The sequence below is a fragment of the Ruditapes philippinarum genome, unplaced genomic scaffold (assembly GCF_026571515.1).
Source record: "Ruditapes philippinarum isolate M1 unplaced genomic scaffold, ASM2657151v2 ctg5302_1_1_1_1, whole genome shotgun sequence".
In the NCBI taxonomy this organism is placed as follows: domain Eukaryota; kingdom Metazoa; phylum Mollusca; class Bivalvia; order Venerida; family Veneridae; genus Ruditapes; species Ruditapes philippinarum.
Window position 1 is genome coordinate 22,308 of NW_026862445.1, and position 19,185 is coordinate 41,492.

A 19,185-nucleotide genomic window follows, 5' to 3' on the forward strand; every position below is an offset into this window, starting at 1 on the left:
GTCACCAAGGCGTCCCTCCGGATGGTACCAACCGCGCAAATTTAAGTTGCTGAAAGTATTGTGAGCACAACTACGTTTAAACTGTGTTTTAAATTTGATCGGGGCCTGTAAGAGTTGCTCATCATGTTTACCAAGGTGTATCAAAAGTAGCAATGCTGCTTTCTTCTTTTCTTGGTTGACTCATCATTAAATTATGCCATTCTCTAGGAAATAAACTAAAATAATTGTTAATTAATTGTAAAGATTAAAAGCTTTTGAAGACTCTGTAGATATGTGCAGGACTGACAGATGAGGAAGATGGTCTGAGACTAGACTTTTGTATGTCCACCATGATACATATGCAACGCTTGAGCAACGCTTCGTCGACACCGTGGTCCGATCGCGATGTCATTGTACCAAAATACTATGGTAACACGACGGTATTGCGGGGGCTTAACGTAATCGTGTTGCCCTCCTAAGACAATCGGGCATCTTCTTGAGAGACTTCACGACGGCCTTACGAAGCGCAAAATTGGCATACGAATTCATCACGAAAATGAATTTTCGCAATGTCTTCCGGCAATTTTTGGCATGCCAAATATTTTGCGACCGCTCACCAAGTTGTTGCCGGAGCCTGAATAATTTAGCCCGGGGCCATTTGATGGCACAAGATGCCCTCACGAATGGCGCGATGTTGTATAGATCAGATCTAAGTTTTAACATTTTATTTTTGTGTGTCCATCTGGTGCAAATTTCGGGACAGTGTGACGCCTACATAACAAATCAAAGCACAGAAGGTGCTGAATTTGTTTGGGTCTTAGAATGTCAGAAAGGTGAAGGTTGTGAGATTATAAAACAATTTGTTTTTGTATAGAGTCACCAATGCTTTCCAGCGTTTTAATTGTAGTAGAATGGCTATAAGAATAATTGCAACACTGATATTCGATCCAATGTTTATTTGACTTAAGCAATTTGAAAAAAAATGAGTTGCCTTAACAGGTATTTGAACTCTAGACCTCTCGCTTTCTAAGAGAGCGCGCAAACCCCTCGGCCACGGTGAATTTATATGTTGATGGCCTGAAGAAAACCATATTATTCTAGTTAGGGTTTGTAACGACGCTAACTGTTGTTTAACACTTGTGTAAATAATCATGGCGCTTACTATAAGCATGTATATCTATAAAGAATAAAACAATATTAGAAATCTTCGACCATTCGGGAATTATTTTGCTTGAAAATTAATCCGCCTGTCAAACGCTGTGATCTCCCCTAAATTTTTCGGCCTAAGTGTTACATATAAAGGGAAGTAACCGCTTCAAAAATTTCTGAAATTTCGCTACCATTATTTGTTTGGTCTGACGACCCAAACAAATAAAAATCAAGACGGTGTTCCGTTTGGACAATCGTGACTTTTTATTATGTCTGTACCCGCGATTAACGATGGTACGATGGTGAAAATGCGATGGTACTATGGTGAAAACACGATGGTACGATGGTGAAATTGCGATGGTATGATGGTGAAATCGCGATGGTGCGCGATTTACATCACGTTTCCACCATCATACCATTGCCTTTTCACCATCGTCCCATCGTGCCATGACCGCTTCAGCATAGTACCATCGCGTTTTCACCATCGTGTCATCGCGCTTCCAACATTCTACCGTTGCGTTTTCTTTGTCGTGTCATCGCGCTTTCAACATTGTACCGTCGCGTCTTCATCATCTAGTCATCGCGCTTCCAACATTGTACCGTTGCGTTTTCTTTGTCGTGTCATCGCGCTTTCAACATAGTACCATTGCGTTTTCACCACCGTGTCATCGCACTTTCAACATTGTACCATCGCGTTTTCGCCATCGTGTCATCGTGCAGGTACAGACGAGATAAACAGTCACATTTGTCCAAACGGAACACCTTAAACTACACCTATGGAATTATTGATTCTTTAAGAATAAGAAGAAATTAAGAATACACCGGGACCGGGACCAATTTAGATTTAAAATATTGAACGCGTTATTAAATGTACATTGTACTTTCATGTACATACTTTTTTTCTACCACCAACTACATACTAGTTATTTCACCAAAACAAAAAGTGTCGGAATTATAACTGAAATGTAAAAGACACAATGCATTAAAACTTGAATCTTTTAGTTTTCGGGTGATATAGATCAACTGAATATTGTAGTATAATTTTCCTATGTATTAATATAATGAGAGTTACAATACAAAGTAATTTCCTTTGTTATAACGTCATTTTCTTTGTTATTTATCAATTCATGAAACAAATTACTAAAGCGAAACATATTTTGATAAGTTTTTCTTTTTCTTTTTTTTTTGTCCTAAATACAAAGTAATCAAACATTTGTCAAAAAGATTGACACGTAGGGCTTGTTAACATTAGAAACGGAAATGCTAGAAATGTCATGGTTCACTTATACCTCTTGTACTTATGATATACAATGTACATAAATAAATTACTTCAAAAGAAGGAACCACAATGATGTTATTACGAATGCTGTAAAACCAGTTTGAATGAGCACTCAAAATCTTACATAAAAACTTTTTTAACAGTTTTAACTGATAGTTAGCTGATACAATAAATACAATACATTATAAATATATTTTTCCCCATTTAACTAGGGCGTGGGTGTCAAACATTTATGTTACTTGCTAAGTTGCTTTTTATATTCATGAATACATAAGATTTTTTGTTTCAATATCCTACTTAAACATGAAAACAAACGCAAAAAAAAAACCAACTTATCCTTCGGATGATTTTACTATTTTTTAAAATATATTGTATTTGCATTCATGTCTACGTGTGTAACAGGAACCCTGAAAATGTGTTCCACACATTAGATGCTTGGTAAAGTCTTCCAGAAAGAGATTTAGTCTTTATCCAAAAGCGACCACCTTTACTTAAATATGTTACAGTATTCGCACTATAAGTCTTAGTATAATCATGGTCTACGAAAAGTCCGTTTTTCATTTCCTTTCCATCAGCAACAAAACTGTAATTCACCACATTACTGCCACCTCCGACAAGACCTAGTTGTATAGAGAATGAATACAAGCCAGACACTGGTGCCGTAAATATCCCGGTCGTGTTGTCATAACCATTACCTATATTCATCGTCGTTGTGCGAAACACCAATACAGTATTGGCATGAAGATTTAAGTCATTTATATCTTTACTTTGAAAAGTCACTAGAGGAATTTCTGAAATTATATGAAACGATATTTATACTGAATACAACACAATTTTATGCAACTTAGAACCTGAAAGTATCGAAATGACGTCTTATATTAAAATACTAAATACATAATTATATCGGACAACATTATACAGGTGGCGTTCTGTATGAGATTTAGAAGAATTTTGTCAAACACAAATATAAATATTAATGTTATAAAATCTTGAATGAGTCCTTTGGCTGATTTATGTTTCTTGCAAAGTTTGACTTTTAATCAACATCATTATATATAAATATAGTCTAGTCAACTAGAACATGATCATGGCATACCTTATCAGTTTTTTGTTAGTTTGGATTGTTAGTGTGCCTGATGAAATTAAATTTCAAAATTTTAAAGAATTGAACATCAATAAATATCTGCAATCAAGGTGAATCTTTGAAAACTGTTTACAAAATCTGACAATGTACTATTTCTATGAACAAGTAACATGTTATTTACTAACGGTATAAAAGAATTTGTAAGATATTGTGACAATTTATACGAGTATGTATTCCTGTGGAAAGCAAGTGTCTTAGGCTTGGTTAAATCATTTATTGTTTACTTTCGATACAATGTTTAAAAGAATTATAAGTGTTCTTAAAACTAAAACAAATCTGAGCAAGTATTGTATTAATAACAAATAAAGTCGTGTTCACAATTTAGGAGTGAATGATAACTACTTGTGTAATACTTCAATTAAGCTTTTAGTTTATTTTGAAGTTATTTCTTCTCTTACTCGTATTCACACCCAGAATCTTTAATTATTGTGCTTATACATGTATATCTTTTACTATTGATATAAAAATACGAACATTTTTTACATCTGGTTGAAAGAATAAAACTGCATTTTGATTAAATTATTATTATCATTATTTTTATTATCATATAAGTGTTTGCAGTATAAATGTATGTATATAACGCCCAAACTGAATGTAAGTCATCTTATTTTTGGTAAATAAAGCTTTCTAAACATCGATCTTATCTAAAGTTGTGGTTACAATTTTTCTCCATATATACTGTTATTTCAAGATAAACATATCAGTGGTGTTTCACCGCTCGAAAGTCTTAAAGGGGGTTTCTTAACATTAGGGAACAGGAAATAATTTTTCGAGATTAATGTTCCAATTGATTAGACGCAAAAGTTCAGATCATTCGCTCACTCCCTTTTCTAGAATGATAATTTTAATCGTGAAAAATGACCCAAAATTGAAAAGCGTTGAACGCTTTTCACTCAAACTAGGCTTAGAATGGCAGTTTAATTCCAATGATCTTTTGCAAATCTGCAAATCTATCTTTTTTAAGTGTCACAATTGATCTATGTAAAATTATAATTTTATGTTTTGAGGCGTTTATACCTCAATGGAGTTCCTTTAAATGTTTATGAATTGAAAACCAAATGTAGACGTATTTGATCTAGAAATGATATTTTACATGGCTAACATTATTTTATTTTAGATAACAATGTATACGTGTGTAATGGTAAAACATTTATCATTTCACTGAGGCAACTTTCGCACAGTCGCTAAAATATATGAATGAACAGTGGTGTAAGCACGGTATGGAAATGTGCAGTAATATTATCATTAAGATCCGTGCTATATCATACCACAAAACACTCAAAGGCAGGATATATATTTCAATTTTTACATTTACAATCTTTTAATGAGAAGAAAACTCAAACATGTAACAATAGGCCGGAAATGGAATACAACTTATCCAAATGTGAAGAAGTCCACTAACTTACATACAAAATGTTCAGACAACAGCAATAGTAAGTGAAAAATACTCAAGTATTTTTCTTTGTTGTATATCTGATCTTAGCTGGATCAAACAAATAAACCAGGTTATCAAGCTTGTAAAACTATAAACTTCATAAAACGCAATATCCCAGCAAAACAGAACATCCTAAAGCAAAGACATAGTGGGTAGGAAGGAAATAAAAACGTCGTGTGCATTGCTATGAAATAAAGCACACTTCCGGTTTCTTTGTTTGTAGAAATAATCTTACCCGTTTTATTAGAAACTTCACTTATATATATTAAGAAGAAAGTCATTTATATAAGGTATACAATTTATTGCCATTACAATAAGATTGGACATTATTATACATGTATCGTTGTTTATTCAGAGTCAAATGTTTGCCTTTTGCAAATATATGCTAAAAATATCCATAACCTTTTTATGAGTTTGTGGTAAGATTAATTAAAATGTTTAACAAATACAAAAGCACAACCAACCAACCAACCAACCAACCAACCAACCAACCAACCAGCAAACCAGCAAACAAACAAACACTAATACAAAGTTACATTTCTAAAATAACAATAATGAAGCTTTGAAACTAAAAAAAGAAAAAGGAAATCATTCGAAATAATAAAAAAATAGAAAATTATACTTTTTCTGATTAAATCTGGCTGAAGGACATACATAGAATTATAACAGTGGTTAATTACAGTGTAAATGTTATCGTCAAAAAATCATAGCGGCGAGGGGGGTATAGTATTTTGTATATCTATGGTCATATTGACTTACGGCAGCTTTCGTTTTTACACCCTGCAACGTCTATAGTATTTCCATCACAAAGTTTCCCTTTGACGGATGGGCGTGGGTTTGTGCAAGTTCTAGACCGAGACTTGAACCCATCATCACACGTCACACTGCAGGTACTCCAGCTACCCCAATTTGACCAGCCTCCATCTGAAAACATTTGATATCTTTATATACATGCTTATACAGTAGTAGTACATAATTTAACGGTGTCTCATCAATATTTTCAGACATGCGCATTAGTAAATAGAAATCAGCACTGATTATGTAAAATTTGCCTCGATTTATTATTCCAATTATTCAAGGAGTTGAATTAAAACAGCATGAAGACTATTCAGCGGGTTAACTACATTAATACCTTATCTGCATGAATAAGATATTTTATCACGCTATCTTTCACATACCCTAAAATACGGGGAAATCAAACATATTGGACAATCAACACATGTTTGGTTATTTTGCATATAACATTCAGAACCTTGTAAGATGTCGGTGCGTGCATGTAATAAATGTTGAGATTTCCCTCCGTATAATTGGAAATCACTGCGGAATAAAATGTTGCTTTTTTAAAAAAAGGAAAACAAGAGAAATATAAACATACTGGCACAGGGTCCTGGCGTGCATATCTTGTCATCCATTGATTCACCAAAACAATGGTCACCAAATCTGGCTGGATAAGGATTTGAACAATTTCTATGTCGTCTTTGAATTCCGATATCACAAGTTACCGAGCAAGATTCCCAGTGCGACCACTTACTCCATCCTCCATGAACTGTAAGGTATTTGCATTGTGAACTATTGTATATGAATGTAGTTCTAATCATTAATACGCACATATACATCATGCAGTAGGGTAAGTATGCTTTTTTAATGTTTTTTTTTATTGGGCCAAACGTCGCACAAACACAGTATAGCTAGGTCATTTGCGTCTTTCCAGCTTTATTGATGGAGGAAGACCTCAGGTGTCCCTTCGTACATTATTTCAGACACAAACGAGTACCTGAGTTGAACCACCGACGTGCAAAAAGCTAGCTGGATAGCTTTCTCACGTGAAAGAATCCGAAGTGTTGGCGCGACTAAGCGGAGAGGGGCAAGGGGTTTAAAGTGGACCAGATAAGGATGTCCAAAGTGTTCATATAACAGTGTACATGTATTGAAGTAACGATGACCATTGATATAAGTCGGGGTTGGTTAATCAGAACCCCCTGTATGAACAAGAAAATTCAAATGGTGAAAGTTATAAATAACTGTAAATGCTTGGATACCGAGGTGATCATAATCACTGAATCTTAAATGAAACACGTTCGTGTTTCAAGAATAGCTGTGTATGAATCCCAAGTAAAAGGTCTATGAAACAATCATGCACGAGGTGAATACTAATAAACAGTGATAGAACACGAACAGATGAAGCGTTAAAATAGTAATTTTATATATGACCTAAAAATAAAAAAATAGGTGAACTAAAAAGCATTAGGAGGTCCAAATTGGGAACAACAAGTACGACAAAGCATCCATGGGAGCATCACATTACCGCAAATGCTTAAACTACACAAGGCCAACTACTCGTACAACGTAACTCTGTGATACACACTGGGCAGAAAATACAGGTAGATTCTTTCCTTTATTCTTTACAATATTGTTTAAATATTCGTAAAAGTTTCCTAAAAACATTAAATAAAAGTAAATCAGTATTAACGATGCAATGTAACAAAGATATTTATTTTCACGTGGCCTATTGATAATCTTACCTGGACAAAGTTGTTTCACACATACTTTACTCTGCATACTGTCTCCAGCACAGTCAAGACCTCCATCAGCTGGTGCCGGGTTCGTACAACTTCGTTTTCTTACTTGGGTGCCATTATCACATGTGACGTCACATTGTGACCATGATGACCAAGTGGCCCAATTTCCATCGACTGATAATAAAAATTGACAAAACTTAATCTTATAGAAAAATAATATCTGAATTTGTTCAACAAATATTAGCTTAGTGTATTTACTTATAGGTGTTTTACTACCTAAACTATACAATTTAATATTAAAAAAATAAAATTAAAAGGTTTTTGTGAAATTTGTCATAATGTATGCTTTCTTTTTATGTAAAGTAAAGGGATCACTAATCTGCCGGTCATGACCATCCCCACCCCATGTTTGCCAAAGCCATGTATGCCATATCATTAATTTGAGTTATTAAAACAAAATTTGATACCTAAATGACCTTTATTTTAAAAGTCATTAAATTTTCCAACAATGTCATACATAGTCAATAGAAATTCTAGAGCACCCAAATACTAACTACAGGCCACAATTCTCAGAAAATTCTGTTTATGGACGGCAAAACCAAATCTGGTCCGCTTACTTAGTTTAATAAGGAAATTACCAGATGTTTTTTATCAAGGAATTCGATCTTTTAGTGACGAAACGTTTGCAATTGAAATCGGAAATTAAGTCTCAAAGTAATTTGTCTATCCCGTTTATTCAGAAATCACGCCGGATTTTAAGTCGATCATTTGCATAAGAACAATTTGTCGTCACAAAAAATTTTCCCACAAAAGATTTTCCTTGAAAAATTTCCCTTTTAAAACATGTTATGTTGACTAATAAAAAGACAAGAACAATTACAACATAGACAGTTCAATTTCAACTATAGTTGTTTAGTTTATTTCAATTTGAATAGTCTAGTAATATAAGGAGATTGAATGAGCTCCCTGGTATGGTTACTAAGACATCAATGCGATTTCATTCATGACAATTTGTTTTTCTACATATACGATACCAGTGATTCCTTGCAGCATATCCGAAGGAAATGCAAGAGAAACAAACCGTTTCATATAAGAATCACGTTAACATTAACAGGATAATTACTTTGTCACAATTCAAGCCAAAATGATTTTCACTGCAACTGTAACAAACATGATTAACAAAAATGCAATAAAATAGATTTTTTTTTTATTAATTTAATCCTTTCTTACCAAGAGTGCACAAACCACAAAACTTTGGACATTCCGTTTTAGCGTGATGAGTGTCATTGCAAATATTAAATATGTGCCTTTTAACACGGACAATCTGCCTTTTTGGGTCATCGATCAAGAATTTTGAAAAAAAATAAATTTCCTTTTTTAAAATAATCTTTTAATATAAAGAAAACCCAAATTAAAAATTTTTTTAAAAATACTATTTCATTTTATAACTTTCTTTTTTTATCAAATTTCACCCGGGAAGCTTTAACATTTAAACATTTTAAAATTTTTTTATGTGTAAAAATTGCATCCCCAATTTTTTGGGGAAAGAGGGTATATTTTCTTTCAAATGATTTTTCTTTCTTGTTTTTAAACCAAATTAAAAAATGTAAAGTAAAGAATTTTTGAAAAATGCCCTTTAAATTTTTTTTTTTTTCAGTCAAAAGTTTCATGAAATTATTGAAAAATGAAACAGTAGCTTAATATTTTAAAGAAACAAAAACTACTTTACGTTTCGGATGCTCACAAAGATGTTTGTTGCAATTTTCGGTATTACAACACTCAAAGCAATCATGTATTTGTCGTGCATGTATGTCCCGTCCAACAAGGCCAGCACTTCCTCCTACTGCTGGGTTCATGCAGTACTGCAACAGTAAGCTTTACTATAGAAGGTCAACATAGTCTAACCTATTCTATTGTTTAGAAGATGTAAGTAATGTTTATGGTGGTCATAAGTGAAAATACAATGCATATAAAGCATTATCAACAAGCACAACTTGAATAATAGCTTTAAAAAACAAAATATCGTTTTGAGTTTTAGAAAAAAAGATCAATTTTGTTGCTTGAATTCAATAATTATTTATTTATACATACATACATCACTTTTACCAAAAATAATATAAAAACATATTTTTAATTTGTGTGTTTTACATACCTGATTGTCTCTACATCCGAGCGTGTACATTGCTGTTTGTGCGACATGTTTAAGTTTGAAGAAACATGCCTAATACATATATAACAATAGAGATAATAAAAAACTGTTATAAAGATCGTTAAAATTTGAAAACAGACAATATAATTAAAGAAATAAACGTGATAATGATCTCATGAGTCATAAATAAGTTAAACAATAGTTATGTCACTCAAAGTTAAGTTCAGTAAGGCGTTCTTACGTAACATAAAATGAACATTATCAGTCTGCTAGAAATCATTGTATAACTCTGATCAGAGGTTATGTCTTCGATCTATATATATTTCTCAGAAAATTTGTCCTTAAAAAAGGTGTCAGGCGAAGTGTGGTATAAAATTGCTTCGTGTTGTCATATTTTTCTGATCAACACCAGTATTTTATAATACATTTATTGAATTATCAAATACTCGTTTAGCATACGCTAGAGACGTGTTAGATATTTTCACATATTTATTAAAATGAGTATATGATGTTCACTCTTTTTCCTTTTAACAGTGTAGCAATACCACGTGACCTGGACGTCATTTTTGGCATCATTTCCAAGACAAATATTGCTCGATTCGAAAAGGAAAATAGCCGTAAGTATTTTATTTCTGCACCGATTTCTTTGGGATATGCACAATTCTTCGAAGAAAAATATAAGCTTGCCATTGAATAGTGTTTTTCCTTCAGTATATGAGCCGTTTTATCAAACACTTTGTATAACCTTGGAAGTTGCTTGTATACGAGCGGACTTCAGTTGCAAGCTATTTCGTTTTCTTGTATTATCTGGTCTACGCCATGATTTAAAAGTTGTAATTACATCCACCGGGAGTACGGAAGGCAAAATCCTACTAAAATATGTTTATTTTGCAATTATTTATGGCGTAAATCTGAACTTTTTCTGCAATTGACAATTATGGCACCAGTTCCAAGCCAAATATTTGGACTACAGTTTAAAGCAGTTTTCAGAATTGCTTACAAATGCGAAGAAACATGAATTCCGTTCTCTTTCTATAATAACGACTATTCGTATAGAAAAGTCTGATATTTGGGAAACAAATTATGCCTTGTCATTGTAATAACGTAGGCAGCGTCGTTACGTAATGTTCTTTTAACGATGGCGTCAAATGGTAAAACAATGAAAACAATAAATGGGGGTGGACTCTCTCACTAATGTTCTAAAACATACTGTTGCAAAAAATATATAGTTTGTTCCATTTGCTTGTTTTAATTTTGCGTCATTTCCTTTTTGTTTTCCAAGGAATGCCCTAACATAGTTATGTATGCCTGGTATTCCAACCATTTGGCTTTTAAGGACTTTTCTGGGAGTTTTCATATTGATATATAGGCAAAATCAAAACTGAGTTTCTTTAAACTTGTCACGTGGTTAGAATACGATAACAGAAACCTTTTAAGCGGATAATGGGGTTCACAATAATACAATCGCGCGCATAAAATGCCAAAGATTTAAAAAGATATTATTTAGTGAAATAATTGAAATACACCAATATGTATACTTTAACTTTAATATGTATGCCACCAGTTCTCCAAGTCGAACAATTCAGACTACAGTTTAAAGCAATTTTCAGAATTGGTTGCAAATGTGAAGCAACATGCCATGCGTTATTTAATATACATTACATCGTATAATAAAATGTTTTTCTTGGTTAACATAATTATAGACAGAGAACGAAAGGCACGTTGCTTCACATTTGCAACCAATTCTGAAAACTGCTTTAAACTGTAGTCTGCATTGTTCAACTTGGAACTGGTGGCATATATATTAAAGTTATACATATTGGCGTATATAAATTATTTCACTAAATAATATCTTTTTAAATCTTTGGCATTTTATGTGCACGATTTTATTATTGAGGACCCCATTTTTCCGCTTAAAATGTTTCTGTTATCATATTCTAACCACGTGACAAGTTTAAAGAAACTCTATGGAACAGTTTTGATTTTGCCTTTATGTCTATATGAAAACTCCCGAAAACGTCCTTAAAAAGCCAAAAGGTTGGGATACCAGGCATACATAACTCTGTTATGGCATTCCTAGGAGAAAAAACAAATGACGCAAAATTAAAATAAGCAAATGGAACAAACTATATATTTTTTGCAACAGTATGTTTAAGAACATTAGTGATGGAGTCCATCCCCCATTTATTGTTTTCATTGTTTTACCATTTGACGCCATCGTTAAAAGAAAATTACGTAACGACGCTGCCTACGTTATTACAATGGCAAGGCATAATTTCTTTCCCAAATAACACTTTTCTATAAGAATAGCATTGTGTACACCGGTCTTACTGACCTGTGTGAAACCACTCTGAGCATGATGGGAACGCACTACTTTTTACATGGCGGCTTGAAAGTGATAGAACAAAACGCAAATGGGGCCAGTTGAAAAACTTTTTCCATACCCTGTTGGCAAAATAGCCTTTACAACTTTTTACCAAACACTCCTTCTGACAATCCTTTAGTGGTTTTATTAACCCAGTGTCGTTCAACACACATAATAGTATTTCGTCAATTGTTAGTTTAAAACCGGAAGTGAAAGTTGTTTTGAATATTTCAATAAATAGTTACACAGTCGAACTATTAATTGCACTTTTTTGTTAATTGCAATATTAAACTCTGGTAAACAGTGATCCCTTGGAAGCAATAAACGATTTTAATCACTTGAAATGATATATTGTGTTTTATAAAATAAAATTGTCATCCCTACGCGGACTTCTTGATGCCGGAGTCATTTTTACCCTCATTTGGGGTGAGTAATGCGTCGTAAAAAAAACCGATGTGTATACAATGATAAGAATAGTCGATATTATAGAAAGAGAACGGAATTCGTGTTTCTTCGCATTTGTAAGCAATTCTGAAAACTGCTTTAAACTGTAGTCCAAATATTTGGCTTGGAACTGGTGCCATAATTGTCAATTGCAGAAAAAGTTCAGATTTACGCCATAAATAATTGCAAAATAAACATATTTTATTAGGATTTTGCCTTCCGTACTCCCGGTGGATGTAATTACAACTTTTAAATCATGGCGTAGACCAGATAATACAAGAAAACGAAATAGCTTGCAACTGAAGTCCGCTAGTATACAAGCAACTTTTAAGGTTATACAAAGTGTTTGATAAAACGGCTCATATACTGAAGGAAAAACACTATTCAATGGCAAGCTTATATTTTTCTTCGAAGAATGGTGCATATCCCAAAGAAATCGGTGCAGAAATAAAATACTTACGGCTATTTTCCTTTTCGAATCGAGCAATATTTGTCTTGGAAATGATGCCAAAAAATGACGTCCAGGTCACATGGTATTGCTACACTGTTTAATATCATTGTGATGAGAACATAACATAATTTTATTGAAGCATTGCATTTTAACATATAACAAGTTTCAATACTCATACGATATCATTTTTGGTATTAAAAAAGTACGTCCATCGCACTACGATGGAGAACAGTCGGTACAACGAAACTACGATGGTCACGAAGATAACAAGTTGAAAGTTGGAGGGTAAAATCGAAATTATAACGAAACCACGATAGTGAAAAATTGACATAATTTATAATTACCATCGTACTTTCGCTGTTTTACCATTGTCGTTTCGTTTTTTCGTTCTTTTGACCTTTCACTATCGTGGTTTCATTATTTCGACCTCTCATAATTGTACTCTCGTGGTTGAGACTTTTCATCCCCGATGTTTTGTACTTTCAGCATCGTACATTTAAGTTTACACCATCGTTGTTTCGCCTTCCTGTTAAGCATGTGCACTGAATGACAACGCGCAATGTACAAACCTTATGATAATATCATGATCATTATTATTTCTTTGTAATTGTATCCTTGGTGTATATATTTTAATTCTACATGGTTATTAATGATCTATGTGCGCATGCGAAACAGTAAGGCAAGTTTTCGGTGATGAAAAGTCGAAGGTACAGAGGTGAAAAGTTAAACGAACGAGATCACAATGGTGTACAATCAAAAATACGATGGTAAAAAGTCGAAAGCACAATTTAGCAATAACGAAACAATGAAACCACGAGGCTTTAAAGATCCTGTATGTTTTGGGATTGATATTGTTGTGTGTATACCACACTTGCAAAAAATTATATATGTATATAATTATGCAAATAAAACAATTTTTAAACATCAAAGAATTTGTAAAATGTGTACTGCAAATATTTGTGCACATTATATTTAATCAATTAATTACATGCATTCCTTTTTTATTGGAAAGTTTGACTTAGAGTTTATAGAAAATAAATTTCTAATTACCTCCCTTAATTTACATGAAATGTTAAATTGGGTAATATCTTTATAAATAATGCTTACAATATTGACAAATCCTAATTTGAGAATCATATTTATAAAATAAAACCATGAAAAAATTGTGTTACAGGATATTTAAGGTTGAAAGAACGATGGTGAAAACACGAAATTAAATCACCATCACAATCTCGGTTCCGCTATTTCGAATTATTCACCATCATGGTTTTGTTATATCGGTTTATCACCATCGGAAATTCGTCTTTTCGTTGTTTCAAGTGAGGTGTGTCGTGGTGGCCCTTACGGGACACCGTAAAAAAGTGGAAAACTAGTTATAAGCACGAGTTTAATAAAGTACAAGCGGCATGTAGATATTTAAAAGCAAAAAGGGTTGTCACGGTGCCAGGACTCTATATTAAAGTCAGTTGTGACCAAAACTAGGTCTAGACATAAACCCTTAGGCTGTATATAAGGGCTATATATAAAGGTTGTCACATTTTTTGGTGTGTCTTGACCTAGTCACAACTGTCCCTAAAATAGAATCTTGGGACCGTTACAACCCCTTTGCTTAAAATAGGAGAAAATACTTAACCTGGCCGAGTTGGCATTGTGTTGTGTTTCTACAATTGTCAACATCTTCAATGTTTGTACAACTGTAACATTCCAAACAATCTGGAATATTTGTAACATTTAATAAGAACTGGTAAAAATGTTTCTTATTTGTACACTATTTTATTAGATTTGCTTTTCATAAGCACTGCACAGTTTTGTATAAGCCTTGCTTAACAATACTTTGTGTGCAAAAACATTTGTATGTGTAGGTAGGCATTGAATGTTCAGAATATAAAAATAATTTTTTATGAATTACAAAGTAACGGTTGCCGGCTAAAGTTTTTAAAATACAAAAGTATACGGGTTTTTAAGTTTTGCAAAAATTTTTAGAACTTTTTCGATTGGATCAACTCCCCCAAATTTAAAATCAGCATTAATAGATTTAGTCTTTTAAAAATGTTATTTTTAGAAACACGTTTTAAAATGAGAAAAGAAATATTTATTTCCCCGTGTGCAACAAAAAAATGAAAACTTTTGAATTTTTAGCTTGCAATACGACTAATTTAAAAAAACTTTTGCCCAAAAAAATCCCAACAAGGAATTTTTTTGGGTTTTTAATTTGAGCAAATGGGATTATGTTTGCGTTTTTAACACCCGCAAAACTTTCCGACCGCAAAACGTCCGGTGGGGTTTTTGGGTCGCATATGTACACATGTGGACGGGTGCAATTGTACTTGGTACGTTTTCGGGGAGTCGTCTTTTGCGTCGCATTTTTGTCCATATTTTCTGTATTAAAAAATATTACATTATAAACGTTACTTTATTGTGTTCTGTCATTTCATATTGTTTCAGTAAGATTATGACGAACTAAACAATAAAAGTGCAAATATTTTTGTGTCCTATATAATTTGTGTTTTTTTTGTATTTAAAAAAGGGAAATATTTTTAAGCCAAAGATGTTTTTCGAATAGATTTTTTTATGGCATGGAACAAGCAGCAGCGCAGAAATAATAAAAAGAAATGATATGGAATAAATGAAATCCTATGACATAAGAAAAGGACGGCCTATAGGCGGACGAACAGGGATTGGACCTTAGTGAATGACAATCAATATTAAAAATTAAGTTTGCTTTGACAAAAAGCTTTTTCATATAATTGCATCAAGAAGTGGGTGATGATTTTTTGTGTTCTGTTACTATGGAGTTTGGTTCTACCGTTCATTTTTACGAAGGAATAGGATGGGACTTTTGACAGCGATCATATTAACGTGAGAAGCTATTATTGTCATGGAATAGGCTCTTTAACTCGCCTAGTCATAATTTGAGCAAGAGAGCTTATTGTCGCGGGGGGGGGTGTGGTGGGGGGCGGAGTGGGGATGGGAATCACTCTTAGCTCATAAATGAACTTGAATCGGACCTTATTGTTATACATATTTTTATAAAAAAATTAAGAATGGAGAAGTAACGAAAGAACTAACAGGTGAATATAGCGCGTTTTTTTTTTTTGTTGTTTTTTTTTTGTTAGATTTAAACCTATAATCTAACTTTGTTGAGATTTTATGGTCATAGATATTCTGTTGAAAATCGTCAAAATTGGGAAGAAAAATGAAAGCGTTGGAGTGGTAACAATGTGAAATATAACAGATATTGTAATTCAAGGGCAAATAACTCTGGCCATATTTCTTAGGGTATGTGGATGCTAGAGTGATAACATGCTAAATTTGGACGGACAGACAGGCGCATACTCAGGTAAAATTCACACACAATAACACCTGACAATAACTGGTCAAAATTAACGAAAATTATATAAAATTTAAAATATGGACGTTATGCGGCAGGACCATGCCTTTTGCCGCAAAATGTACGTCAGAAAAATGAGTGTGACTAAAAAAAGGATTGGAGCACCACGCGACAAGGCGCTTGAACTATAAAATGCTAAAATCTTGCTTTTTCACCCAACGGAATGAACTTTAAAACGTCTAATTCATCTTTTCACACCGATTGATGTCAGATATTGAATGAAAAATGTAAAAATCGGCGAAAAAAACGATATTTGTCTGTTTTATGATCATGATTTCTGCAAGCGTCTACAGGTATTGCTCCAATCCTGTATTGAGTTAAATCCCAGAAAAATGTGGACGATATGCGCCGCAAAACGTCCGTATACGTACGTTTTGCGGTACGGACGCTTTGCGGTGTTACATTGCGTTTCTTCACAGTGAAATTCCTATTATAAACGATATATTTTACCTGTGCTAGTCAAAGTGCTGATACAGATCGCAACAACCAACTTTATCCCTGCAATTTAAAATAATTGCAATTATATTTCTGAAAATTTTAAACGCTAAAAGATCTTGTAAAGTAGGTAGAATTAAAATGAACACATTTTTAATACAAACACATATCTCTTTTTAAAAATGTATATGGTCATCTGCTCGCTTCTGTATGGTTAAAAATATTGTTGTTCATAACTCTAACTTTTATATCCGTAAAATTAATAAAAAGTTAAAAAAAAGTTTCGGACAAATATGACGTCATGTTGGAAAGAAAATAAAATTAAATTGTCGAGACATGCTACATACATTTTTGGTACTTTTCAATCACTGGATTTCAATTTTTCAAACATTTTCGTAATTTTTCTTTGACTCTGTCATGACACGACATGATGGTATAAGGAAAGATAAAAAATACCACATCAGATTACCCTTCTTTAAGTATCTTTCACATTGGACATACTTAAAATGTATTGTAGTTAATCACAGTTGACACGAATTATTTGTGCGAAGGTAAGAACGAAAGAAGTACGATCATAAAATTAGCCATTTAAAAATAAAATATGTGAAAAGAAAAATACTTACAACTAATGCGGGGCATGGTGGATGACAACTGAATTATCTTTGTCCTGATGTCCTGTGTATATAGTATCACCTCAGGTGAAAAGATAAGATATAAACGTGGTTCTTTTGTTAAAGCGACCGTATCAAACTTTTATGATTATTTCTCTTTCCTTCAACAAAAAGTCAAAACAATTATATTAAAGAAGATATAAACAAGATATTGTTTTAAATGAATATTTTGTGTATGAACTGTGTATATAATGAGTGAGATCGAAAAGTGGAAGTCCTCTGATACAGTTTTTAATTTCATATAAATACGTGAGAAAATAGCCGTATAATAAACATAAAATGTAAGTTATTGTGAGTAAAATACTTGAAACATTATATATATATTAATAAAAGTACTGAAGAAAACTTTGACTTGCTTGTACTGCTAAGAAACCATTTTAAAAAGTGCTGTTTGTGTTCAGTGCACAGTCTTCAGGAGATGAAACGAAAATTGTTTTATCAGCCAGGGTGGTCTTTTGTAGGGGAAACAAGATTTGGCTGATCTTGATAATTGTGTATATCACTAACTTTCTACTGTAAAATACGGCAAAATGTATATCTATATCTACTTTACTCTGTCTTTAATTCTTTCTAAGACTGACATGAATTATATTAATAAATTGAAAGGGTTTTTAATATGCAGACTAAGACATGTATAATATCTCTATGACACTACTTCGAATGTGATCATCATTTATGTAAATTATTTATTCAAACTGTCAAGTTTTAAACTTAAATACATAAATTATATGTACAATGTATTGATATTTCTTAAACTTAAACAAAGGACAAGTACAAAAGTAAGTCATTATTTTCGAATACTAAAGAATATTTGCATCGACTTGCAATGTGCGTAGGCTGACAAGGGTGTTCTTCAGTGGGTAACTGTACACGGCCAATTTTGAAAAATATATATTAGAAATCTAAATATCTTCATGCAATTTAACGATTTTATAAGCCTGTAAGATAATTAATTTACAGTGCTTACGACTCAGTTTTAAATGTTTTGTAAATGTTGATACTCGTTTTAGAAAATCACTATTATAGACTTTTTCATTTCAAATTAATTTGTTTTTGGCACAGTCATTTTGAAATGTTTGTAACAGACGTACTTAAAAATATGTAACGTTTGATAACCCACATTTTGCAAAATCATTATCAGAAGGGCAAACATTAAGATGACAATCACACAAGGATATAATCGTGACATCCTTGTATCTATTTTGGGGGAAGAACACAATTTCAATTTTAACTGTCATGAGAATGTTGCCATACTTGCACTAAGATATAACTAAAAATTGTTTTACTTTAACTTGTCGATTTATTGCGGGTTGGTACAATGACATGGTTTACATGTACAAAATAAAGTGAGGACTGGTTGCACTAGCAAAAATACTATACTCCATCCCAAATATCGGTTTGTGTTCAAAAACGGTTTAAGTTGGGACAATTATGTTATTGTCAACGTCTAGTTATGCCTTTTAGCTGCAATTTGATATATAGCTTTATATTTGGCGAGTTCAACCCCTTGTCTATATATTTATTTTATGCAGTATATTTTTTTCTTTCTAGAATTACTTTTTACACTATCCCAACACTGCCGAGTCCCTGTGGTTTCGACGCCCCATATTATGTTTCCCCAGTATGAGACGAGGTCATGGTGTCAGTTTATACCGATTCAACAGCTGCACAAACGCTTTAAAATATTCCTATTTAAACAATAGATTTTTTTCATTCAAACTGCTTTATCTACGATCATGCAATCATCTATTGAAGTATCATATAATATAATAAA

At 32.8% G+C, this 19,185-nt stretch overlaps 1 protein-coding gene across 1 annotated transcript; it reads right to left on the minus strand.

Annotated features, from left to right (window-relative positions):
- Positions 1 to 486: 486 nt before the first annotated feature.
- LOC132719118 (coadhesin-like) lies at positions 487 to 17,403 on the minus strand. Its single transcript, XM_060702862.1, has 10 exons — positions 17,364 to 17,403; positions 16,756 to 16,803; positions 14,548 to 14,627; positions 9,658 to 9,726; positions 9,230 to 9,367; positions 8,736 to 8,829; positions 7,509 to 7,679; positions 6,362 to 6,532; positions 5,746 to 5,910; positions 487 to 3,198 (listed from the first exon to the last, which is right to left on the minus strand). Exons 1-10 carry the CDS (start codon positions 17,377 to 17,379, stop codon positions 2,795 to 2,797), a joined length of 1,356 nt encoding a protein of 451 aa, XP_060558845.1. The 5' UTR covers positions 17,380 to 17,403; the 3' UTR covers positions 487 to 2,794.
- Between the last annotated feature and the right edge of the window lie 1,782 nt (positions 17,404 to 19,185).